Source organism: Pelophylax lessonae (assembly GCF_965119305.1).
Source record: "Pelophylax lessonae genome assembly, chromosome: 7".
Lineage (NCBI taxonomy): Eukaryota > Metazoa > Chordata > Amphibia > Anura > Ranidae > Pelophylax > Pelophylax lessonae.
Window position 1 is genome coordinate 246,960,095 of NC_138774.1, and position 26,871 is coordinate 246,986,965.

Genomic DNA, 26,871 nt, shown 5'->3' on the forward strand with positions numbered 1-26,871 from the left:
ACATTTGCCCATATACAAAGAAATGAAGGGTCTATAATTGTTATCATAGGTGTATTATAAATAATAGAGATACAATATGAACCAAAAATCCAGAAAAATACACATGATACAAATGTTATAAATTAGTTGCAGTTCAGTAAGTAAAATAAGTATTTGATCCCCTACCAACCAAAAATAATTCTTGCTCCCACAGACTGGCTACAGTATGTGCCCATGTGGCACACAAATTAGTCCTGTCAATTTAGGAAGGTGCTCCTAATGACAACTGTCCACAGCATCTCTTTCTTCTGTTCAAACCTCACCATCATGGGCAAGCCCAATGAGCTGTCATAGGATGTTGTGGATAAGATTGTAGACCTTCACAAGGCTGGAATGGGCTACATAACCATCAGCAAGAAGCTTGGTGAGAAGGAGACAACTGTTGGAGCAATTATTTGCAAATGGAAGAAATACAAAATAGCCAATAATCCCCCAAGGTCTGGAGCTCCATGCAAGATTTCGCCTCATGGGGTAAGGATGAAGTGAGGCCCAGAACTACACAGGAGGAGCTTGTGAACGATCTCAAGGCAGTTGGGACCACAGTCACCAAACAAATAATTGATAACACAATACGCCTTCATGGATTGAAATCCTGCAGTGCCTGTAAGGTCCCCGGTCTGAAGTTTGCCAATAAACATCTAAATGATTTGGAGAAGGATTGGGAGAAAGTGCTGTGGTCAAATAAGACAAAAATTGAGCTCTTTGGCATTAGCTCAACTTGCCATGTTTGGAGGAAGAAAAATGCTGACTATGACCTTAAGAACACCATACCAACAGTCAAGCACGAAGGTGGAAACATTATGCTTTGGGGCTGTTTCTCTGCTAAAGGTACAGGCTGACTTTGCCGCATTGAGGGGCCAATAGACAGGGCCATGTATTGTAAAACCTTGTTTGAGAACCTTCTTCCCTGGATCTTCCAGCATGACAATGACCCAAAACATACTGCCAAGGCAAAAATGGAGTGGCTCAAGAAAAAGCACATTAAGGTCATTGAGTGGCCTAGCCAGTCACCAGACCTTAATCCTATATAAAATGTATGGAGGGAGCTGAAACTTTAAGTTGCCAAGTGACAGCCAAGAAACCTTAGAGGAGGTCCAGCATCTCCATGAAAAAATTTAAATTTGGCAGCTACAAACACTGTAGGTGCTGACTTTTAGTATTCAATAGTTTTTTATTGAGTTTAAACAAAACAGCAAAATAGTAGAACAGTAAAACACAGAAAAGGGGGTAGCATACAGAAAAGTACTACGCACCACAACAGTGTTTGTCAGTACATGAATCATAACATTATTGGCAACAAAGAAGTCAATAGTAAAAAGTTTGACATCAGGATACACCAAGTCCTAAAACTGTGGTTCTTCAAAAGGAGGTACAGCTAGAGTCCAAAGGACCCACCAAGCCAAATAACAGACCCTGTAGATGCTGACTTTTATTACTAGGACACCTACCTGTCCAGGAATCCAGTGATGTCAGCACCCAAGCCTATATTTCCATCGGTTCTCGGGTGCTGCCGCCACCGCCATTGCCTGTAAGGGAAACAAGCAGTGAAGCCACCCTGCTTCACAGCCGATTCCCTACTGCGCATGCGTGAAGCATGCTGCGCTTTGTAAATGGCCTGGTGGTGGGGTAAGGAGGAAGGGGGCCGAACTTCCAGGTGATCTCACTGTGGCAAGATTACCCGGAAGTGGCAGCGGGTAGCTGTCAAAACCAGGGACCCATTCCCCCCTTCCCCCGAAAGGTGGCAAATGTTGCACTGGACTCAGGGAGAAGGCAGATAAGCTGAGCTTCCCCTTTTGGGTTGAGCTCCATGCTTTATGGATTTAGAAAAGATCTCTAAAGAAGAGTGGATCAAAATCTTTCTGAGATGTGTGCAAACCTGATAACCAACCACAAGAAATGTCTTACCTCTGTGCTTGCAAACAAGGGTTTCTCCACCAAGTACATAAGTGGACAAACAAAATCTGCAGGGGATCAAATGATTATTTTGCAAACTGTATGTTCTAGCAATAATGTTTTCTATAATCTTTTAACTGTAATGGGAAACAACTTGTATTAATCTTTGCAATGTCTTCACCAGCCTTGTAAAATCCTTGCAGGGACAGCTGCTGGGAGAAGGGACAAATAGGGTGCCCTATGTTAGTTTCTTATGATGTACACATGCCCAGCAAAAATGAAATCTCCCAAGAGGCTCTTGGGAGTCAAGACAGCAGAATTATTTGGCTAAGATAAACATAAATATATGCAAGTGGAGAGAGAGAGAAGGGCAGGGGATAGTTTAAGCACTGTACTTCAGCAGCAGACAACTCAATCATGGCCGGTAATGCTGCTGAGGACTTCATTACTATGAGGAAGGCTTCATGCACACTAGAGTTTTTATTTAATCTCCTAGACACTGATATTAGCATTTTCTTTTCTCTTAGAAGCTAAACAGTGTTATTCTATATATACATGCACACTACGTTAGGCTATTTGCATTTTTTGAGCTTCAGCAGCTAGGAGCAGAAAACAAGATAGTTTTGCAGAGTTTTTGGAGCCTTTTTCCAGCAGAAAAAAGCTATACATTCCTAAATGCTTCTTCATATGTACCGTAAAAACAATAATAAAATGCCGACACTACTAAAACGCTACTATAATCCAGCACAAAAAAGCTATTATCAGCATTTTCCCTCCAGCATGTTTTTTTTTATCCATCATGTTATCCATGTTGAGAAATTGGCTGGTAACAGAAGCTCTGCCATTGAGCATAGAACGGGTCATCTACAGGGGTAAAAAAAGAAAAACAAACAAACCCCTTTTTAAGGTGTTCACATTAGCGTGACTTGTCAGGCGACTTGTCAGCCTGACAAGTCGCAGTCCATTGACCGCTACAGGACCCGTTCTAATAGGAGCGACACAAGTCGCTCCAACTTAGAAAAAGGGTCCTGTACTATTTCCAGTATGTGAAGTCCCTGCAAGTCGCTCCGAAGTCGTGGTACAATGTAATGCACAAGTCGCCCCCGAAGTAGTAAGGAGTCGTGTCGCGCTAATGTGAACTGGCTCTTATAGTACAAACAAAAGCTTTATGAATACTAAAGAAAAAGAAAGAAGCGGCAGAGAGACAAAAAAAAAGTGAGAAGGTAGGGTGGGATTCTGAAGGGGAGTACTCCTTTAACCCTCTACCCGAAGGGGTCTGTGGTCAGTAAGTCTGCTGTGGAAAATTGTAATTGTGTCCAATAAAACAATGTTTTACGAAAGCGTTCTTCCTGTTTTTGCATAGACATAGTAAGATCTTCCATAGCACATATATTTCATTTACTGCATTGATCAATTGTCTAATCAATGGGGTTCATCCAGTTTTCCAATTTAGGAGGTGAATTATTAAAAATTGATGGTAATTTTGCTTTGAAAGTGTATTGGGAAGGATGAGGCACGCTGCAGGGTCATTTTGCCAATGAAAAGCTTTTAAGGTCTGAGATCAGTTCACACACCTTTAACCAACGTTGAACTCCTAATACGTCAGTGTGGTGCTTCAATTTTTGGGATTTTGGTACAGCATCGGAGCTTGGGCTTCCAACAGATGACACCGCATCGTATACCATTTTGACATAGCGGGTTTCCATGGAATTTTATAGGTGTACCAGTTTCGGTACATTTACAACAGTATTTGGAACTTTCAGGGACGGAATCCTTTTGGGTCTCAGTGATGCCTATTTTCCTGATTTGTGGCTTTTCCACAGAAAATCCGAGGAACATTATAAGATCATAATTTATTCCATTGTCTTCTTTCTTAACGATCCTCTATACAGCGTGTCATATTTTGGGTGGACAGGCAGAAACAGCAGACCTTGTTCTTAAGAAGATGCATACAATATCCACATGTCTTGCTTTGTGATTGACTTGCAGTGATACCTCCCATACCCCCTGATGATGGAGAGCTCCTTCTCCGAAATGCGTTAGGTGGAGGAAGTCACAATTGCATCACTGCACCCTCCACAGTCGGTGCATTTTCAGTTCATTGCTATTGTGCTGTATCTACACTGTTATGTATCTTATGCATTTTTTGTATCTTCACTTGCATGCATACCTATTTTATAATATTTTTTATATTTTTGTTTGGATTAATAAACATTAGTTTTATTTACATATTTTTTTTCATTTGTCATGATCCAATATACAATGCCTTAAGTCCCAACACCAAGGGGAATTTTCTTTCTTTCTTTTGGTACAGCATGGATAATGTTGTAAGCCCAAGTCCTGAAGTTAGGAGTTTATTGTATTTCTGGTGGGAAAGCGTATTTAAAGTGACAAATCATGAAAAAACGTCCATGCACAGATGTACTGCATATCCTTTTTTCCTAGCACTTAACCAAACATTTGGACATGTAGAATCCCGCCCGTTCAAATCAATTTGAATTTAGTTAGTTCATATTTTATTGCATTATCAACAGTTACGTATTTTCATGGTTTGTCATTGTCATTCAGTAGGCCCAATAATGTCAATTGAAGCATCAAATAATGCATAATGCACATCAACACATGGAAAAAATGTACACTAACACTATTTAAAACAATACCAGCTCAGTTGGTTGCGGCAGGCAGTGCCTGCTGTTTTTATGAACATTTACGCAACAGGGATTTGGCATCATGTGTGGCCATGAGTTTGAGAAACATTTCCTTGCACAGCTGGCATGTTATTTTTGACAAATTAACAGCATCTTAGAAGAAGCCATCTAAATGCAGCACACGCTATTCAAAACCTTTCTTGTAACTTTTGTTTTTTTAGGCTTTTCACCTGATTAAAGCTGTATCAGTATTGCTCAACTTCTCTGTGGAGGAAGAAAATCTTCTTAAAGAGACTTTAGAATATAAGGTATGTGTTTGCTGTGTTAGTTAAAGCCCAACTACAGACAAAACCTACTTTCTCTTACGTCCTCTGATAGATGCAGCCTCTTCCAAGTTTCATCTCTATTGGGTAATGGCGCCCTCTGCAGGAGCAGGCTAGGTAGTGAAACTTCATTAAAAAAGCTTTAACTAGACACACCCTTAGGGGCTGTCCCTCCAGACATTACCTTCAGACACATAGAGCTTACTAATCAGTTTTCTTGCTGCCTAGCTCAGGAGTATGACCTAGGTTACCTCTGCTGGGACCCCGGTCTCAGTTTTTTATTTTTCTTTGAGAAATGTTTATTTTATTTTCTTCACTCACTATCGCTAGCTAGTCAGGGGATCCTCCTGGTGAACTACAAGCGACAGCAGGGCTGGGCTTCGCACTGGATAATCTAGATCCTTATGGTACCCCAGCCTGGCCAACGAGTATATGCAGGTTGTGGTCCGCCCAGGCCTCGCCATGACGGTGCCCCAACGGATGGGGACGAGCCTGCGGAGACCTTCTTCCCAGGGACACATCAACCTGGAACGCCCTATGTGGCAGCATCCTCTTTTTGGCTGACGGCACCCCCACTCAGGGTGGGAGGCGAGCTGTATCGGAGCGGAGCCCGCGGTCCATGGTATGGTGAGTGATGCTACCCCTCATGTCCCTTGGACAGTCCTCTGAGGGGGGTGATGTGGGTCCACTCCTGGGGATGGCAGTGCTGCGGTCTCTGTGAGATCTGTGTACGCTCTCTGTGGACGGATCCTGCCTCCCTGCTCCATATGGGGGCGCTCTAGCGGCGTCCACTGCGTGGGGGGGAGTGTATGGCTCCGACCTTGTCCTGGGGGGGCTTCCTGTAGTGGATTCCTGCCGTGGCCAGGGTCCCTGGGCTCCTGATTGTCAGCGCCGTTTTCGGGTGTGGGCAACCTGGCTGACATCAATGTAAGGGCAGCAGCCATTTTCTGCATTGCTCTGTGTTTTGGCGCCATTTCCGGGTGCCATCTTGGATGTGGGCAGGCCGCACTGTATGGGCGGCAGGCATTTTCCCTGTGCTTCTCCTATTCTTTATTATGGCACCATTGTCTTGTAGCTCAAAAGGGGGAGTTCGGCCTCTAGTGTATGATGTCACTTCCTACAGAAGTTTCTCTTCTCTGTAGACAGCGCTGACAGCGGCTGCTATCCTGTTTCTGGACACAGTAAGAGGGTTTTCTCTAGCGCTCATCGACAGACGTAGTCCTCGGTGATACACCACCTTCGGGTTATGTTACCTCCGCAGGAGCAGGACTAGACAGGAAATTAAAAAGCTCTGGCCACACCCTAGGGGCAGTCCCAGAGGGTATATCCTCTCTCTCTCTGCCTCAGCAAATCAGTTATTTTCTGTCTAGTTAGGAGTAAGGACCTAGATACCTTGCTGGGATCTTAGGTCCTGGCAAGACATTTTTTTCTAAAAGGATTTTTGGACAGCTTTTTTTCTCCAGTGTTCCTGTGAGATCTTCAAGCAAGAAAGCTGAACTGGGCGACGGGCTGGATGTTGAGATCCGGTGGTCACCCCAGTTCAGCCTACGAGCGCGTGCAGGCCATAGCTCCGCGCTGAGTCGGCCGCGACAAAGTCCCATTAAAGGACTGAACCCGCGAGTTAAACGTCTTGCTGAAACGCCAAAGACCATGAGTCACGGCGTCTGTATCGGTCGACAGCCCTCCCGCCCCGGTGGAGAGGGGTACTGTCAGGAGTTGGTGCCCGCCTGGTTCCGGTATGGTGAGTAGTATGTTCCCCCTGTTTTCCCTGACGGGTTTTGTGGTGAACGCGGGCCCCTCTCTGTATGGTAAGAAAGAGTTTCTTTCTATCCTATAACATGTCACAAATCCTCCTACTTTGAGTGTGATTTTATGTGTGCAAAAGCCAGGAGGCTTGGTTTGGGAGCTAACAATCTATTGTATACAGGTTTCAAAGATGTAATCTGTGGCATTCTGGGAATCTTATGGGTTAAGTATAAGCTACCTACCAGTCAGAAGCCATGGACATGTAGACTGCCTTCCAAGTCAGATCTCCAGCTAATAGCAGGCCTCCCGAACGGCCATGCGGTCCGCCAGGGCCGGTACCGCCAAACACGCCATATCCCCATGCAGAGAGAGTGTTGTGTGCCTGCAGCACACCGCTAGTCAGCACAGGCCGCCGCCATTTTTTTTGCTGGATCGCACGAGCCGCCATTTTGGCGTAGCCTCGTGTCTCCAGCATGGGGGCGGCCATGTTTTAGGTGATTCTACACCTCGTGGAGCTTGGGGGAGGCGCCGGAAGGCGTACAGAGGGGCGGAGCCGCCTCCTTTCTTCCTGGGCAGCCAGCCAAAAGACTTCCTGTTTGTCTAAGACAGCGCTGTAAGCTGTTGCAGTTCAACTCTGAACATCAAGTGGTGAGCCTGGGGGTCTATCTCTCTCTCTCTCGATCGATAGGGATCCCTAGCAGGTAACACTAAGGGGTTTTTTGTGGCGCTGAGGGTCAAAAAAAAAAAAAAAAAAGTTTTTCTTTACTTTGAATTATATCATCCAGGAAGTAACTGGAGTTATTATGGACCCTGCCACACAGATTCCCCCACCTGTTTCCCTCGAGGGGGCCTCGGGACCCGCCGGTGTACAGAGTATAGAGTCATTTACAGCAATTTTGGAGTCTATGGTGGCTCGGGTGGAGGCGGCCTTTCAGGGACGGGGGTCAAGGAAGCGACCCCCGCCTACCCCTATACTATCTGACACCTCTGACTCTGATTCAGAGATGGTCACTGCAGTTGCAGGTTCCTCTGCAAGGGCTGCTATCCCAGGTAAAGCCCCCTCAGACAGTGAGGAGGACGCTTCTTCTCCTGCTATAATTCAGGAAGAAGCATTGGTGGACGCACTAGTTGTGGCAGTGCAAGAAACCTTAAAACTTGAGGCTTTACCGGCAGAGGCAACTGAAACAGAGAGGCCTTTTGGGACTAATAAGCCCATCAAGACGGCGAAGGCTTTTCCTGTACCTAAATGTTTTGGAAATCAGATTAAAGGAGAATGGGAACATTCTAAACGTACCTTTACTATTTCCAAGCGTATTGCTAGACGCTATCCGTTTGAGGAATCCATCATTAAGAAATGGACGGTACCACCAGTCGTGGATCCGCCTATTTCCAGGCTGAATAAAGCCACGGTTATTCCAGTGGAGGACACTTCGTCCTTTAAGGATCCGGTGGATCGAAAGATAGAAGCGGAGTCCCGCACTATCTTTTCTCTGATAGGGTCAGCATTTAGACCAGTAATTGTTATTGGTCTAGTTTCCCAGACACTTACAGAATGGGCGAAGATGGTACGCCAAGATCTTAGGGGAAAAGATATTCCCCAGGAGACATCTGATTTGATAGAACAGATCATACAAGGGCTACGGTTTATCTGTGACGCAGCCTTGGACACTACTCCCTTGTTAGGGCATGCATCTAAGTTAGCAGTGATCCTCAGACGTGTGCTGTGGTTAAAATGCTGGTCAGCTGACCTAGGTTCCAAAAAGACTTTGACCAATCTCCCTTTCCAGGGGAATCGTCTATTTGGAGCCAACCTAGATGAAATCATTAAGGATGCCACCGGGGGCAAGAGTACTTTTTTACCACAGGCTGCAAAAGCTAAGGAACCTCGCAACAAGCGAGGACCTTTCTTTACCGCCCATAAAGGACGCCCGGCTGGTACTTCCGGGAAAGGCAAGACTCCTCCAGGAGGGTTCAAGAAGGGCTGGTCGGACAAGCAGAGGACCAACCCAGCCAAACCCGAAGTAAAGGAGTACACAGCCTGAAGGTGCGCCCCCACCCAATTTCAGGGTGGGGGGACGTTTTCACCGGTATTCAGGACATTAGATCGAGCATCAACCACTACTACCGGTGCGATTCTTCCCTTCCAACATTTAAGTACAGGAAGCGGTAGTTACCGTTCCCTGTATAGATCTTTTCCTTTACCTTTTCCTAAGATTAGTCCCGATACCTCACAGGAATCGGATCTGATTGACCAGATAGGCCAAGTAGCCTCTAGTCGGGTGACTTCGGTCCCTGAGGTTCAACCAGAAAAGATCACCTTGCCTGATAACTATCAGGTATCTGATAAATGTGTGGGAACAGAAAACGACCAGACTTTCTCGGATGGTCGGGGCCAGATACCTCTAGGGACGCCTGGTTCAGATCCAATCAGCGCCAGTGGTCCTAGAAATTCTAGGCTGGCCTCTTCAAGCCGGCCTGGCCGACTTGGACAGGTTAGTCGCAGACGTTCCGTGGGAACTTCGTCTCAGGGAGTGTCTGTAGTCTCAAGGACCTATTTACCTTCGTGCTTTACAGTCGCTGGTTTTAATGGCCTGGCCATTGAGACCCAAGTACTGAAGGACAGAGGTTTGTCTACTTCTGTCATTCCTACCCTTATTAAAGCAAGGAAAGCGACTTCCAGCAAAGTCTATTATCACACATGGAAGACTTATATTGCGTGGTGCGAATCTTTAGGATTTCCTCCACGTACCTATTCGGTGTCTCGAATATTGGCCTTTTTGCAACAAGGGGTTGAGCAGAAGCTAGCCTTGAGCACCATCAAGGGTCAAGTTTCAGCATTAGCAATCTTCTTTCAGAAACCTTTAGCTACCAAATCCTTGGTGCGGAATTTCATCCAGGGGGTGCGGCACCTGGCTCCTCCAGTCCGCGCGCCCTTACCGCCCTGGGATCTTAATTTGGTTTTGTCGGTTCTACAGAAACCTCCCTTTGAAAACATCAGGGAGATTCCCTTGCTTACTTTATCCCAGAAGGTGGTCTTCTTGGTGGCTATTACTTCTGCTCGCAGGGTGTCAGAACTGGCTGCATTATCATGCCAGTCCCCATACCTAGTGATTCATAGGGATAAGGTAGTACTTCATCCTAAGCCATCTTTTCTTCCTAAGGTGGTTTCAGATTTTCATCTGAATGAAGATATTGTACTACCTTCCTTGTGTCCTCAGCCCAAGCATCATCGGGAACATGCGTTGCATTCCTTGGATGTGGTTCGGGCAATCAGGGTATACCTGAAAGCTACGGAATCATTCCGTAAGACGGATTCACTTTTTGTGATCACGGATGGGCCCAGAAAGGGTTTGCCTGCATCTGCCGCGACCATTGCCAAATGGATTAGACAAACGGTGGTACAGGCTTATTCTATTAAGGGTCAGAGTCCTCCGTTCCCTGTTAGGGCGCACTCCACTTGAGCGCTCAGTACTTCCTGGGCCTTTCGCCATCAGGCGTCAGTGGTCCAGGTATGTAAGGCGGCCACTTGGTCGTCGGTACATACCTTTACTAAATTCTATAAAATTGATGTGACGGCATCGGCGGATGCCTCATTTGGCCGCAAGGTTTTGCAGGCCGCAATTTGAGGAGACCGGTGGTCTACCTCGAGGGTTTTTTTCTGTTTGAAAAATTTTTTTGTTGAGTCTCATCATTAAGGATGAGCATTGTAAACTTCTAGTTGGCACCGGTTGGGCCTTCTAGATTGGGATTTGATTTCCATTTTCCCACCCCTCAGTTGTGATACTGCTCTGGGACGTCCCGAAGGTGGTGTATCACCGAGGACTACGTCTGTCGATGAGCGCTAGAGAAAAATGGATTTTTGTAAAATCTTACCGTAAAATCCTTTTCTCTTAGCTCATCGACAGACGTAGTCCCCGCCCCTCTGTTTTGGAGTTGGGTTGGGTTAAATTCTCTAAGCACTGCTTTTTCACATAACTGATTTGCTGAGGCAGAGAGAGAGAGGATATACCCTCTGGGACTGCCCCTAGGGTGTGGCCAGAGCTTTTTAATTTCCTGTCTAGTCCTGCTCCTGCGGAGGTAACATAACCCGAAGGTGGTGTATCACCGAGGACTACGTCCATTTTTTTAGTCCTTTTGGGCACTTTTTTCGACACATTTAGCTTTGGTCAGTGAGTCTGCTAGCTAAAGGGGAACTCCACAAGTAGCGCGATTTGGCAGTGTGGACCGCTACCGTGGATTTAAAGAGCCAGTGTGTTTCTGTTTTTTTTTTTTTTTTGTCTTTGTGCCAAAATGGAGTCCCAGAGTGAAAATTTCCCCACTGAGCTTGTGTGTGCATCCGGGTCATCCGTATCCGCTTCTCTTGCATCCCTGTCTGCAGCCATTGAAGCTCTGGCATCCAAAGTTGATCTGGTCATGTCACAAGTTCCTATTAAAAAGCAGCCGGTGCCCTCTCAACCTTCTAAATCTGAGCCTGAGGTGGTTGCCACGGTGACGGCGAGGAGGAGGAATCCCCCTCAGCTGCGGCGCGGGAACGCGCTTTGCTAGAAGCACTGGTTTGCTTTGTCAGGGAGACTTTGCATATTGATGATGAGCCCACACAGTCAGAAAAGCGGATTGTTTTCGGCTCCTGCAAAGCCTAGAAGTCGGGTCAGGTTTTCCCCTGCCCCGAGGAGTTCACAATATCGTGAACGAACAGTGGCGGCCCATTAAGCATATGCTGGCAGTGCATAGGCGTTTTCAATGCCGCTATCCCTTTGCAGTCCCAGTTTCCAATCGCTTGACAGTGTCCCCTAAGGTCGACCACACTGTCTTCAGGTTGAATAGATCCCTGGTGATGCCCGTGGAGGACTCCCCGGTGTTTAAAAATCCTATGGACAGGCGCGTGAAGTCACTTTACCGCCACATGTACTTGGTGGCGGGCTCACTCCTCAAGCCTGTGTTCACTTCCGTGCTGGTTTCTCAGACAGTTACGGACTGGATCAAGGTGCTTAAGAGAAACTTGCTGAGTCGGTTCCCACGACTCTCATTGAGCTCACGGACCAAATGGCCCAGGCCATGGTGTATCTGTGTGATGCAGCCCTGGACAAAGCTCCCCTGGTCACAAGGCTTTCTGCGGTGGGGATTACACTCCGCCGCATGTAGTGGCTTAAGAGCTGGTCGGCGGACCATGCCTCTAGGAAGACCGTGTCTGATCTCCCCTATTTGGGGGAACGTCTTTTTGGGGACTCCTTGGATAAGATTGTCAAGGGTCTCACAGGGGGTAAGAGTACCCTTCTACCCCAATCCTCAAAGAGTAAGGGGGGTCCGTCCTTCAGGGCTCACAGGGGGCTTTTTCGTGCCTCAGGGTCGCAGGCAAAAGGAAAGTCTTTCAAAGCCTCCGGCGGTAACAAGAAGTCTTGGTCTGGCAAGTCCAAGGCTGGTAGTCCGGTGTTACTTTCGGGAACCCTGGACGTCCCTACTTCAGGACAAACGGGTTCACAAATTTATTCGTTCAGGGTACAAGATCGAATTTCGATCTCGCCCAGCAGACAGGTTCTTTCCAACGAAGCTCTGTCTATCCCTGGATCGTTTAACGGACCTCAAGGGGGCAGTGCGAGATCTTTTTGCTCACGGCGTTATTGTCCCGATTCCACAGCAGGACAGATTTTGTGGGTTTTATTCAAACATGTTCACGATCCCAGGAATGAGGGCAAGGTATGCCCGATTCTGGACCTCAAATCTCTGAACCGCTCTGTGCAGTTACAGAAGTTCCGAATGGAATCCATCCGGTCGGTGGTGGCGTCCTTAAGTCAAGGAGATTTTCTGGCCTCCATCGACTTAGAGGCGTATCTGCACATTCCTATCTACGAGGGTCATCAGCGGTATCTCCGCTTCGCGGTGGCAGAGTAGCATTTTCAATTTGTGGCATTACCCTTTGGTCTAGCTTCTGCTCCCAGGGTCTTCACCAAGGTTTTGGCCCCGGTGCTGACTCTGCTACGCAAGAGGGGGGTTGTGGTCCTCGGTTATCTGGGCGATCTCTTGTTGAGGGCGAGTTCGTGTGCCACTCTGTCGGACAATCTGACAGTCACGGTTGAGACACTCCAGGAGTTCGGGTGGACCATTAACTTCCAGAAATCGGCACTGACTCCGTCAGTTCGTCTCTGCTACCTAGGCATCATCCTGGACTCCGCCCAAGCAAAGGTTTTTCTCCCGGAGGAAAGACTTCAGACTTTGCAGGGCGAGGTCAGGTCCCTCACGGACAACGATCTCTCCTCCCTGCGAAACTGCATGAAGTCCCTGGGGCTGATGGTGTCAGGCTTCGAGGCGATCCCGTTCGCCCAGTTTCACACAAGGCCGCTACAATCGGAGATCCTTGCCAGATGGAACAAGGATCCGCGGTCCTTGGACAGGATGGTATGTCTCAGCCGTCTCACGAGGTTGGAGCTATTGTGGTGGCTTCTGTCACCCGCTCTGAGCCAGGGTAAGTCTTTACTGCCCCTGTTGTGGACGGTGATCACCGCGGATGCCAACCTGATGGGCTGCGGTGGAGTACTGGACACTCATTGTGCCCAGGGAACGTGAGCGCTGGAGGAATCCTTGCCGATAAATGTCCTGGAGCTCAGGGCGATCAAACTCTGCCTGCTCCATTGGGCGACTTGGTTGCTCGGTAGCCCGGTTCGGGTTCAAACCAACAATGCCACAGCTGTGGCTTACATCAACCACCAAGGGGGCATCGGGAGTGCCCGGGCGGCCAAGGAATTGGCCAAGATTCTGACTTGGGCCAAGGCGCACGTTCCAGCTATCTCCGCTGTTCACATTCTGGGAGTGGAGAACTGGCAGGCAGACTATCTCAGTCGTCAGTCCTTGGATCATGGGGGGATGGCCCCTGCATCTAGACGTGTTTTGTCTCCTGTGTGCCCGGTGGGGCCAGGGCTTGAGATCCTCTGGCCGACGCCACGGATGCTTTGGTGGTGCCTTGGCACCGGTATCGGCTGGTTTACACCTTTCCCCCAAATCAACTGCCAGTTGGAACAGGTGCAGGTGATTCTGGTGGCTCTGGACTGGCCTCGTCGGTCTTGGTACGCAGACCTCGTAAAGATGGTCGTCGAGCCTCCTTGGCGGCTGCCTCTGAGGGAAGATCTGCTATCTCAAGGGCCGATATTTCATCCTGCTTTACGGTCTCTGGCTTTAACGGCGTGGCTGTTGAAGGCCAGGTGTTGAGAGACAGAGGTCTCTCCGATGCTGTAATTCCTACCTTGCTGAGAGCTTGGAAGGCTACCTCCAGGAAGATTTATCCTCGTACCTGGAAGGCCTACATTGCCTGGTGTGAGTCACATGGGTTCCATCCTCGCTCCTTTTCGGTGGCGAGGGTGTTGGGCTTCTTGCAGAAAGGTGTGGAACAGCGTTTGGAGTTGGGCACGATAAAAGGTCAGGTGTCAGCTTTGGCCATTTTCTTCCAGCGCCCCTTGGCGACTAATTCCCAGTACCCTCTAGGACTGCCCATAGGTGTAGCCAGAATTTTTTTTCTGCCTAGTGTCCTATTCCTGTAAAGAACCCAATCATTATGACTACCAGGAGCTGTATCCGTCAATGAACATCAGAGAAATGGATTTTACGGTAAGTCAAATATCACATTTTTTGACATACAGTATCTCACAAAAGTGAATACAACCCTCACATTTTTGTAAATATTTTATTATATCTTTTCATGTGACAAAACTGAAGAAATTACACTTTGCTTCAATGGAAAGTAGTGAGTGTACAGCTTGAATAACAGTGTAAATTTGCTGTCCCCTCAAAATAACAGCCATTAATGTCTAAACCGTTGGCAACAAAAGTGAGTACACCCCTAAGTGAAAATGTCAAAATTGGGCCCAACTAGCCAATTTCCCTCCCAGTGACATATGACTTGTTAGTGTTACAAGGTCTCAGGTGTGAATAGGGAGCAGGTGTGCTAAATGTGGTGTTATCGCTCTCACTCTCTCATACTGGTCACTGAAAGTTCAAAATAGCACCTCATGGGAAAGAACTCTCTGAGGCTCTGAAAAAAAGAATTGTAGCTCTACATAAAGATGATGATCAAAAAAATTTTGCGCCAAAAATAAATCAATCAAATTAACAATATTCAATACGGTACTTAAACATCAAGTCCATACATTATATGTGCCTAATGACACATTCCAACAGTGAAGTTCCACCGTGCACTGCAAATGAAACAATATAAATTGCTGGTGCAGAAACTCTATATAAAAAAAGTGCTGGTGCTTACCTTCACCTGTACACACAGACTGCTCACCTTACGTTCTGACCCCTGTGTTAGCAGTGAGTCAAATAGAGCCTTTCCCCTCTAAGGGCAGATAATAATCAGAATGCCGCTCACTCTCCTCTTTACTCTCCCTCCTAGACAACTCCACAGAGCTCCAAAATCGCTCCACGATATATATGGAAACACAAATAACACACCCTCTAGTGCTAACCCGTTTTATTCAGCAATAAAATCTAAAGATACAGACTTACAAACAAAGCACTTCAGCAGTGCGGGCTGTCGGTGTAAGGAACACACAGTGACATCCCGGGGGCGTACGAGAATGCGAATGCGAGAATTCACTCGCTCCTGTTTAATGGCAAACTTGCGTTCGCCAATGCGCATGCGTCACGATTTGGCGCCATAGGTGGCCTATATAAAGGTGACTGACACACTTGTTCCTTGCTGTCTTGTCTGCAGCTTTACCTTTACTCCTGATCCTGAACCTGTTGTATCCTGTTGACTTCCTGATTGACATCCCGGCTTGTCCATTACTTCATCTGTTTGCTGTCCGCCTTGACCTTGGCTTGTTCCTGTGATTACACCCCTGCCTTATCCTTGTCAGCTTATCTGGTTCTGGATTTCTTCACCTCCTGGTGGGGTGACCCTGGGGACCATGACCTGGTGTTCAGCATGCAGCAAAATCCATCCTTACCATCAGGGGCTCCGGTGAAGACCTGCTGTCTAAGTCTGGGCATAGAATTCATCAGTAGGGGTGGAGCCAACACCTCGTTCCGTCTAATTTATATGCTCAGCCTAGTCACCAGTGTCCACCCTCCTGTGTACAGAATCCTTACTCGATACAGCGCCCCTCCGTTCGCCATACCTGGAAGACATGACAAACCGGAAGGGGTCACTCGACCTTAAAGGCACTGGGGACACTGCTCCCGTAATTACCTCACATATTAATAATGGATGGTTGAACCACTTATCATAAAATTACAGAGCTTTCCCACTCGTGCCACACTCCCTGCCATCTTTACATAAACCCATTCAATCAGACAACCAAATTACGTGTCAGCACATCACATTTAAAATCAATAGAGCAATGATATAAATCCAAAACTTGTGTGATACACACTGCTTAAAATTATAAAATACATGATACAACACAAGAAAAAAAAAATGTATATATAAACTATAAAACATGAAAATAAAATATTCCTAAAATCAAAATAAAATGCACCTCCGCATATATATCTCTCATTAATCACTAATAAAACAATTAAGGTCAAAGTTAACATTTATATTTCTACATAAAGATGGCCTATGCTTTAAGAAGATTGCCAAGACCCTGAAAATGAGCTGCAGCACGGTGGCCAAGACCATACAGCAGTTTACCAGGACAGGTTACACTCAGAACAGGCCTTACCATGGTCCACCAAAGAAGTTTAGTGCATGTGCTCAGTGTCATATACAGAGGTTGTCCTTGGGAAATAGACGTATGAGTGCTGCCAGCATTGCTGCAGAGGTTAAGGGGTGGGGGGGGTCAGCCTGTTAGTGCTCAGACCATACGCCGCACACTGCATTAAATTGATCTGCATGGCTGTGGTCCCAGAAGGAAGCCTCTTCTAAAGATGATGCACAAGAAAGCCCGCAAACAATTTGCTGAAGACAAGAAGACTAAGGACATGGATTACTGTCCTGTGGTCTGATGAGACCAAGATAAACATATTTGGCTCAGATGGTGTCAAGCATGTTTGGCGGTAACCAGGTGAGGAGTACAAGGACAAGTGTGTCTTGCCTGCAGTCAAGCATAGTGGTGAGAGTGTCGTGGTATTGGGCTGCATGAGTGCTGCCGACACTGGGGAGCTACGGTTCATTGAGAGAACCATGAATGCCAACATGTACTGTGACATACTGAAGAAGAGCATGATCCCCTCCCTTCGGAGACTGGGCCGCAGGGCAGTATTCCAACATAATGACCCCAAACACACATCCATGACGACCACTGCCTTGCTAAAGAAGCTGAAGTGTAAGTACACCATTCAAGTACACCATTTTAAGTACATTGAAGAGATATTGCAGGAAACTGAAGAGATTGAATAGATACTGCAAGAGATTGGCTTGGAGTTTGCAACTGACTCATCTGTATTTTTTGCTGGCTATTGCTTGAGAAGGGGAAAGGAATTTGGTCAGGTGTTTGCTATTTGCATTTGCTAATGAGACTAGCCCATTAAGGTGTTAGAATTGTTGCTGGGGGAGGAGCTGTGAAGGAGTGTGTATATATAGAGAAATACTAATTAGCTGGCCTAATTCAATTAGTTGCAAGTACACCATTCAAGTACACCATTTTAAGTACATTGAAGAGATATTGCAGGAAACTGAAGAGATTGAATAGATACTGCAAGAGATTGGCTTGGAGTTTGCAACTGACTCATCTGTATTTTTTGCTGGCTATTGCTTGAGAAGGGGAAAGGAATTTGGTCAGGTGTTTGCTATTTGCATTTGCTAATGAGACTAGCCCATTAAGGTGTTAGAATTGTTGCTGGGGGAGGAGCTGTGAAGGAGTGTGTATATATAGAGAAATACTAATTAGCTGGCCTAATTCAATTAGCTGCAAGTACACCATTCAAGTACACCATTTTAAGTACATTGAAGAGATATTGCAGGAGATAGTCAGGAGGTAGGCTGGAAGGTGGAAAACTAAAAAAAAAAAAAAAAAAAGGTAAGATTTGTTTGACTTAAATTTACATTTTTTTTTTCTCCTCTTTAAAATGGCAGACTTGGTTCAGTGCAGGAATTGTTGTGCATTTATTTCATGTTCCACTCTTTGGAGATTCGGATGCTGTCAGATCTGTAGGCAATTCTCCTTACTGCAGCAGGAAATTGCATTTTTGAAATCAGAGATATTTAAATTATCTGTTAAACAAACTCCAGCTGGGACTGCTGCAATGCCACTGCCACAGAGGACCCCCAGAAATGGCAGATGGGTTACTGTAGGTTCTGGAAGACTTAGAGTGGTGGATAGAAGACAAGTCCCAGTCGGTGGTTCTCCAAAATTCATTTGCAGCACTCTCAGAATGTAAGGACAACATGGATATGGACTCAAGCACAGAGGGTGAGAAACCATCGACTCCTATGTCTAATGTATGCAAGACTGCAGCCAAGGACAAAAAAGATAAAGTGAAGTCTCAAAGGAAGCAGCTGTTGCTGGGTGATTCAATCATAAGAAGTGTGGAGCTTAAAGAAAATGGTTCTGTGAGATGTCTACCTGGTGCTACTGCTAGGCGAGATAGAAGACGTATTATTAATATTGTTAAGCAAGCAAAGCAGGAAGGGGACGTGGATGTTCTTGTCCATCTAGGGACAAATGACCTGGCTTGCAATGAAATGTCAGAGGTGAAAAAATCTTTTATCACACTTGGAAATGACATACAGCATTTTGCATCCACCATTTCATTTTCTGAAGTTCTGCCTGTGCATAATGTTCAGAATGATAGGCAGAGGCGCATAAAGGAGTTCAACATATGGCTTAGTAAATGGTGTCAAGAGCAAGGATTTGGCTTTGTTTCTCATGATAGCTCTACTTGGAATAGAAAGGAACTGTACAAAAAAGATGGTTTGCACCTTTCTCTCAAAGGAACAAATGTACTTAGTGAACAACTCCAAGAATTTGCGAAAGAGTATTTAAACTAGGAAGGGGGGGCAAAAGAGTGAAAATACAAGAGTCCAATTGCCCCCCGAAACAATGCCAGAACAGGTCAGAAGCACAGAGGTTAAGAAATGATAAGCTCAGAGTCCTGTCTACAAATGCTCGCAGTTTAGGTAAAAAAATCAATGAACTTGGGTCAATAATGGAATCTGAGAATGTAGATTTAGTGGCTGTTACGGAGACATGGTTTAATGAAAGAAATGACTGGGACATAACCATACCAGGGTACTCTTTATACAGAAGAGACAGAGTAGGCAAGAAAGGAGGAGGAGTGGCCCTGTATGTGAAAGATAGCATTAAATCTAACCTAATACAAGTTGGTGAGGCCAACATAGAGTCAGTTTGGGTTACGTTGCAGTTTGCTAATCATGCAGTAACTCGTGTAGGTGTGATATATAGACCACCTGGTCAAGTTAAAGAACTAGATGATCTACTAGTTGAAGAAATAGCTAAAATGACAATGAAAGGAGAAGTTATCATTATGGGAGATTTCAATCTTCCAGATATAAACTGGAAACCAAAATAGCAAGTTCTACCAGGAGTACAGATATTCTAAATTCCCTACTGGGGTTGTCTCTGCAACAAGTGGTTGAGGAGCCAACCCGGAGGGAGGCCATTTTGGATCTGGTATTCACAAATGGGGATTCGGTATATGATGTCATTGTAGGCGAAACCTTGGGATCTAGTGATCACCAGTCAGTGTGGTTTAATATAAGAACTGTGAAAGAGTCACACCACACAAAAACAAAAGTTTTAGATTTTAGAAAAACAGACTTTTCAAAAATGAAATTAGTCATAAATGAGTCCTTATCAGACTGGAACGGATTACATGGAGTCCAGGAGAAATGGGACTACTTAAAAGGTGCATTATTGAAGGCAACAGAAAATTGCATTAGACTTGTCAGTAAAAGCAAAAAAAGGAAGAGACCACTGTGGTACTCAGCAGAAGTGGCCCAAATCATTAAAAATAAAAAGCTAGCATTTTGTAATTATAAAAAAACCCAGAGCAATGAAGATAAGGAAATCTACAAGATTAGGCAGAAAGAGGCCAAGCAAGTTATAAGAACTTCTAAAGCGCAGGCAGAAGAAAAACTAGCTCAGTCTATGAAAAAGGGGGATAAGACATTCTTCAGATATATAAATGAAAAAAGGAAATTAAAACAAGGAATAACTAAATTAAAAACAAAGGACGGAAGGTATGTAGAAGAAAATAAAGGGCTAGCTGACTGCCTTAATGAATACTTCTGTTCAGTTTTTACAGAAGAAAAAGGAGAAGGACCTCCACTTGAAAGGATGACTAATAAATCATTTGATGCATGTGTCTTTACAGAGGAAGACATTCTAAGATTGCTGTCTAAAGTGAAGACAAATAAGTCACAGGGTCCTGATGGGATACACCCAAGATTATTAAAAGAGCTTAGTGGTGAGCTGGCAAAACCATTAATAGATCTATTTAACCAATCATTAGTAACAGGAGTCGTCCCGGAAGATTGGAAATTGGCAAATGTCGTGCCCATTCACAAGAAAGGTAGTAGGGAGGAATCGAGCAACTATAGACCAGTGAGTCTGACATCAATAGTAGGCAAATTAATGGAAACCCTATTAAAGGATAGGATTGTGGAACATCTTAAATCCCATGGATTGCAAGATGAAAAACAACATGGGTTTACTTCAGGGAGATCATGTCGAACAAATCTTATAGATTTTTTTGACTGGGTGACTAAAATAATAGACGGTGGAGGTGCAGTAGACATTGCATATCTAGATTTTAGTAAGGCTTTTGACACTGTCCCACATAGAAGACTTATCAATAAACTGCAGTCATTGAGCATGGACTCCCATATTGTTGAGTGGATTAGGCAGTGGCTGAGTGACAGACAACAGAGGGTTGTAGTCAATGGAGAACATTCAGAACAAGGTCATGTTACCAGTGGGGTACCTCAGGGATCTGTACTGGGACCAATTTTGTTTAATATCTTCATAAGTGATATTGCAAAAGGCCTCGATGGTAAGGTTTGTCTTTTTGCTGATGACACAAAGATATGTAACAGGGTTGATGTTCCTGGAGGGAAACGCCAAATGGAAAAGGATTTAGGAAAACTAGAAGAATGGTCAGAACTCTGGCAACTGAAATTTAATGTGGATAAGTGCAAGATAATGCACCTGGGGCGTAAAAACCCAAGGGCAGAATATAGAATATTTGACACAGTCCTGACCTCAGTATCTGAGGAAAGGGATTTAGGAGTAATTATTTCAGAAGACTTAAAGGTGGGAAGACAATGTAATAGAGCAGCACGAAATGCCAGCAGAATGCTTGGATGTATAGGGAGAGGTATAAGCAGTAGAAAGAGAGAAGTGCTTATGCCGCTGTACAGAACACTGGTGAGACCTCACTTGGAGTATTGTGCGCAGTACTGGAGGCCATATCTCCAGAAGGATATAGATACTCTAGAGAGAGTTCAGAGAAGAGCTACTAAACTAGTACATGGATTGCAGGAAAAAACTTACCAGGAAAGGATAAAGGACCTTAACATGTATAGCTTGGAAGAAAGAAGAGACAGAGGGGATATGATAGAAACATTTAAATACATAAAGGGAATCAACTCGGTAAAGGAGGAGAGCATATTTAAAAGAAGAAAAACTACCACAAGAGGACACAGTTTTAAATTAGAGGGGCAAAGGTTTAAAAGTAATATGAGGAAGTATTACTTTACTGAGAGAGTAGTGGATGCATGGAATAACCTTCCTGCAGAAGTGGTAGCTGCAAATACAGTGAAGGAGTTTAAGCATGCATGGGATAGGCATAAGGCTATCCTTCATACAAGATAGGGCCAGGGACTATTCATAGGATTCAGATATATTGGGCAGACTAGATGGGCCAAATGGTTCTTATCTGCCGACACATTCTATGTTTCTATGTTTCTAATTGACTGGCCAGGCATATTTCCAGACTTAAACCTTATTGAGCATCTGTGGGGCATCCTCAAACGGAAGGTGGAAGAGCGCAAGGTCTCTAATCCACCAGCTTTGTGATGTCGTTATGGAGGAGGACTCCAGTGGCAGCCTGTGAAGCTCTGGTGAACTCCATGGCCAAGAGAGTTAAGGCAGTGCTGGAAAATAATTGTGGCCACACAAAATTTTGACACTTTGGGCCCAATTTTGACTTTTTTTTTTACTTAGGGGTGTACTCACATTTGTTGCCAGTGGTTTAGACATTAATGGTGTGTTGTCATTTTGAGGGGACAGCAAACACTGCTATCTACTGCTCTATTTTTAGCACCAATTTTCCAAATGTCCAAAAAACTCCTAAATTCCATACTTAAGAAGCTTAGTGCCCCTGTGTGAGGGATGCACACAGGAATTGTACAGATCAATGTTAGACCACCTGATATCATCATGACTAACATATCCAAAACCTTAAGCTTTACACCAATCCTTTAACCAAACATTAAACTCTGCTAAATGAAGTACTTTCTCCTGTTGTCCATTATAAAGTTTACCTTTTTTAAATTTGGTGGGTTTTTCTTGTTGCATTGCTGTTTGGGTAGTGATGTAATTGCACTATGCATTATGCCTTCTGGCAGATGCACTTCCGCCCACCATTTCCACCAGGAATGCAAGAAGTGCATCTGCTTGCATCCTAGATGCCTATTATTCCAGAGACACATTCGATAGACAATGGTCAGCACGTAGGTTATCCGGACATGCTAATTCACTCTTGCTCTGCATCCATTTTGTGAGTACACCACAGGGGGATCCCCTTACTTAGCAAAGGTAGAGACAAGGCGCAGAGGAGTTAAGAGGCTCAGGTTGATAGCTGTTCCCCTGCACCAAAGCAAGATCCTGTATTGAAACAGCTCCCTTCCTCTAATTCTAGATCCTCTCAGGGTTACAACAACTATCCTATCTGAATAAGGCAGATTTCAATGCAACTAAGGCTGAACTCTTTGGAAAATCCTTTGTCCTTCTAGAACCTTCGGTCTCTAGGGCCCAGGCACGCTCCTCTCCCTCTCCACCACCTTAAAGTATTTAGGATAATGAACCTTCTAACCTCTTCAAGAAAGATATTGGGGAAGGTGAGGTGTTCGCACAATAAAATCCTGCAGAGGAATTTTCACCACCTGCATTTTATGAGCCATATGTTAAAGCTTACTTTTTGATGTGGTGCCTACTAGTATTTGCCTAGTAGCACCAGATTCTCCCCAGCCCAAACAAGCTCCAGTGGATGTAGTCTAGAAATAAAATGAACTTTGCTTTGCATGAGGATTGGCAAATCATGAAAGGTTATCCATTCCTCCAAAACTCTTTGCTGCGTTTACATCCGATAGATAAGGAATATTTTAAAAAAATGTTACTTCCATTTCTGTTCTTAACAAACATCTCACTGTTCCTGTTAAGGATGTTTCCTCCTTTTAAGGATTCTATTGCTTTGAAACCTTATTGAAGGCAACCTTTTTTTTCACTGATCCTGCCTTACAGCTGGCCATTGCAGCTATGCCAATTTTTTTTAGGCTGTTGCTAACTGGAGTTGGCAGATAAATAGAGAAAATGATCCAGTCTTTAAGGACCCTGTTCTGCTGGAACAATTGAAGCTTGTAGTGAACATACCCCTAACGGATTCTTCAGGGTCTGGGTGCCATTGGAATGGCCCTGGATCTGTATAGCACCCGACCGATTACTACACTGCACCATGTGTTAAGAGTGAGTGCCAAACACTAGATCCAATGTCTGAGTCAAACATTATATATAATGAGGTCCACACAATAGCAACACTTTTTCACGCATGTAATATAACCCCCAGCATGGGTATGGACACAATAATAACCCTAAACATTGGTGTCAGTGGACACAATATTAAACCCCCAATATTGGTGTCAATGAACCCAATACCCCCCCAGCACTGGTGTCAGTGGACGCAATTGGCGTCAGTACCGTGAAAATAACCCCCTACATTGACATCCGTGGATGCCTCAGCATTGGAGTCCATGAATGTGATAACCCCCAGCACTGGTGTCAGTGGACGTGATATTAACCCTCAGTCAGTGGATGTAGAAATAACCCCCAACATTGACCTCATTGGAAGCAATAATAACCCCCAACATGGGTGTCAGTAAATGCAATAATAACCTCAGCATTAGGGTCAGTGGACACAATAATAACCCTTAACATGTCCACTGTCCCTTAACAGTGGACATGTGGTGGGAATCAAGATATTTAATGTAAAGTCCCTGTAATCCGTGTTTACACTAAATACACCTGGTTGAAAGTCAGTCAACTGAGTTGGTCCTAAACATAGGAATAGACCTTGGTGAGTTGGTGGACTGATCATCATAGAGTCAAACTCAGAGAGCACGTGCTTCCTTTTACAGCTGCAGAAAAAGATTTTAAAATTTACATGACTTTGATTTTCTTTTGTTGTGCACACGTTTTGACATGAGGTAGAACGCCCCGGGTTGAAAAGGGCCTAAGCGAAATAAATGTGAAAATTGAATTCATATACTCATCAAGAGGTAACATCTGTCCGCTGATCCCTGCTGAGCAGGCAGATGGCTTGTCTGTGTCCATTCTACTTATGCAGAGTGGACACAGACAGCCCACTGTCCACTATGGGTGGTCGGATGTAAAAGGCCTACCTGTCCGTTTACACCTGACGACCATCCAATCTGCTAGACAGATGGGGAATGGATCCCCATCCATCTGTTAGCGGACCAGATGTCGGCGGGTGTCAGTGAACACATATCGGTGGACACGCGCCGATCCATAGAAGACAATGGATGGTTCGATTGGGTTCGCCTAAAAATCTGAACCCGATTGGTCCGCCCATTTGAAAGGGGCCTTAGAGGAATTGTAAATAAACACGGAATTAAAAAAGAAACCATAATGAATATTGTGTTTTTTTTTTTTGTCATCACAGATGTCTTGGTTTGGTTCCAAGCCAGTTCCAAAGGGTTCAGTTCGTCCATCCATCTTTAAACCAAGGACAACGTGGTCTTGAAGCTCATGGAAATACTGGAACTGACTCCTCTTTTGACAGCATTTTTAGGAGAAAGACATTCTTGGCTCTGGAAGGTCTTGTTGCATTCTAACTTTTGTCCCTACTGTGTGTTTCAAGACTCTTACCAAACCTGTTTTTACTTCGGGCATCTCGGGAGTTACTTGGTGTGATTTGACAGACAGTTCTTGGGTAATGGAACAACCTCAAGTCACTCTACACCCAATTCTATGCAATGGAAGACTCCTGCACTGTTCTGTGACAGTCACGTAGAGCATCATGACTCCTCTCTGTGTTCCAGGGCCCCTGCCGTGTTATACTTACTTCAGGATTTTATATCATCGTACTTTTTAAGGGCTTTTGAAGTAAGAAGCAGGATCCTGATCACAGCACAGTGTATTATAAGATATTTTACGGTACTAAGTAGTGCTACTCCTGGTAGTTTAAATTCTATGACGCTAAGATGTTTATCAATGCTCTGCTATGTTTCAATACTGTAATTTATATGATAAATTATAATTCTTTATTTTAACGGAATTCTTTATGCAGGTCTCAGTTAATAATGTTGTAACTGTGGTGCAGTTTCTACCTGGCAGCATATTCTCCTCTTCCTTTTTCTAAAATGCTTAATGTACACCACAATGGCAGCCCACCGGGTCTCTACTGTCAGTTTTTCAGTGCAGTTTAGAAATGATCTTTGTAATCTGGCTGTTGGCAGATGAAACACAAACCTCTATTTTAGACAAGTAAGGGAAACGCTTGTTCTCTGTTTAGAGGGTGTTGTATGTGGGTGTTCAGAGCCACAGTACATACAGTTGTATCGGTGCTTATGGATACTTGCATAGTGAAGGGAAACCCATCTGATTAATCTTATTGAATCAAGGCCAACATCTACCCCCCCCCCCCCCCATTTTATAGGACATACATGAAAGATGAAGGCGCCTACCACTAGAGCTGGAAACAGCACTAAGAGCTAGAATCATATAAAACAATAAGCAATCTGTAGTTCTTTTTAAAAATAATAAATATAGCACATGCTAACATTTACCTTTATCTCTGGTTCTGTAAACGTCTCTGCTGGCCCGCTGAAGCCACTGTCCATGCCAGTCTCTAGCAATCTTGTTTGTCACTGCCTTACTTGTAGACATTATCACACCGGTGCCACAAACACTGCAGGACCAATGGCCTTCAGAATAAAATGTGGCTGCTAATAGAAGTATCTGTGCACTTTCCAGCTCAGTATTGGAGGACTGGGACTCCATATGTCGCAGGACCACAGAATAAGGTAAGTATTATGAACTATTTAAAAAAAAAAAAAACCTACACATTGCTTGTATAGGAAGGGGCATTTTTTTTTTTTAAAGCAGGTTATAGTTGATCTTTGAAAGAACATCCTTAAGATGCAAATTCAAGCACCCAGATAAGAAATATTTTACCATTCTCTGACTGTAGAACACGCACCCCTATTTACCACTGCTCACTACTGTTTACCTCTGAACCTCCTGCACCCCTTTTCCACCACACACAGGTCAATCCAGGCCTAGGAAATGCAGAGAGTGCTGCATCGCCCACAGGTATTATGGTGGGCAGGGTTTGGTGGTGCAGTCAAGGGTCAACTCAATGGAAACACAACAAATTGGTCATAACCTATAGTTTAGGAAAACACCTTAAGAAGCACTGGCTGTTTATTATGTTTCCCTCTTTGAAAGGAGCAGGCACCTTGGTGGAGGGAGACTCATTATTTCATTTGCTGTTCTGGGGCAATAAATGTTTTTTTTGGACTCAATGGTTTTCTTTCATGTGTTTATTGATTTTTGTTTGTTTTTGTTTTTTAGCCACATCTGCAGAAAAAAAATGAAGGCTTCTGTTGCCTTTAAAACCCAAAAAGAAAATTGCTATCTGTAATTCCAGGATAATGGTCAAAACCACTATGCCAGTTCTGTGTGAAAAAAATTCCTAATAAGTCTGCTGGAGTGTGTAGATAGATAGTCTGTATAGCTTTTAAATAACATTTGCTTTCCACTTTTCAGTCTCAGATCTCTCTTGGCTGGCCTCAAATCTTCTGGTCAACTTTAGTAAGGAAAGAACTTGCAGGTGAAAGTTATTTTCTTTTCAATAGTTTTTATTAAGTTTTCAAAACACCAAACATTAAACACAGTACACTTGTACGTAATGGTAATACAGCAATGAACAAAAACAATAAAAACACAAAGGTGCGCCATACAATGCTGTATGAAAATGAACCAAGTGCCCCCCAAAACCTCAATGGCGGGGCCCCCAGAGACCGGTCC

General features: G+C 44.6%; 1 protein-coding gene across 3 annotated transcripts in view; it reads left to right on the forward strand.

Annotated features, from left to right (window-relative positions):
• Positions 1 to 25,099, forward strand: part of GOLGA1 (golgin A1) — a 205,792-nt gene extending 180,693 nt beyond the window's left edge. For all 3 annotated transcript variants that reach the window (XM_082262615.1, XM_082262617.1, XM_082262616.1), the window contains 2 exons: positions 4,802 to 4,888; positions 24,503 to 25,099. In XM_082262615.1, the coding sequence (XP_082118741.1) occupies positions 4,802 to 4,888; positions 24,503 to 24,583 (168 nt within the window). In that variant the 3' untranslated portion in view covers positions 24,584 to 25,099. The remainder of the gene's footprint in view (positions 1 to 4,801; positions 4,889 to 24,502) is intronic.
• Positions 25,100 to 26,871: the final 1,772 nt, after the last annotated feature.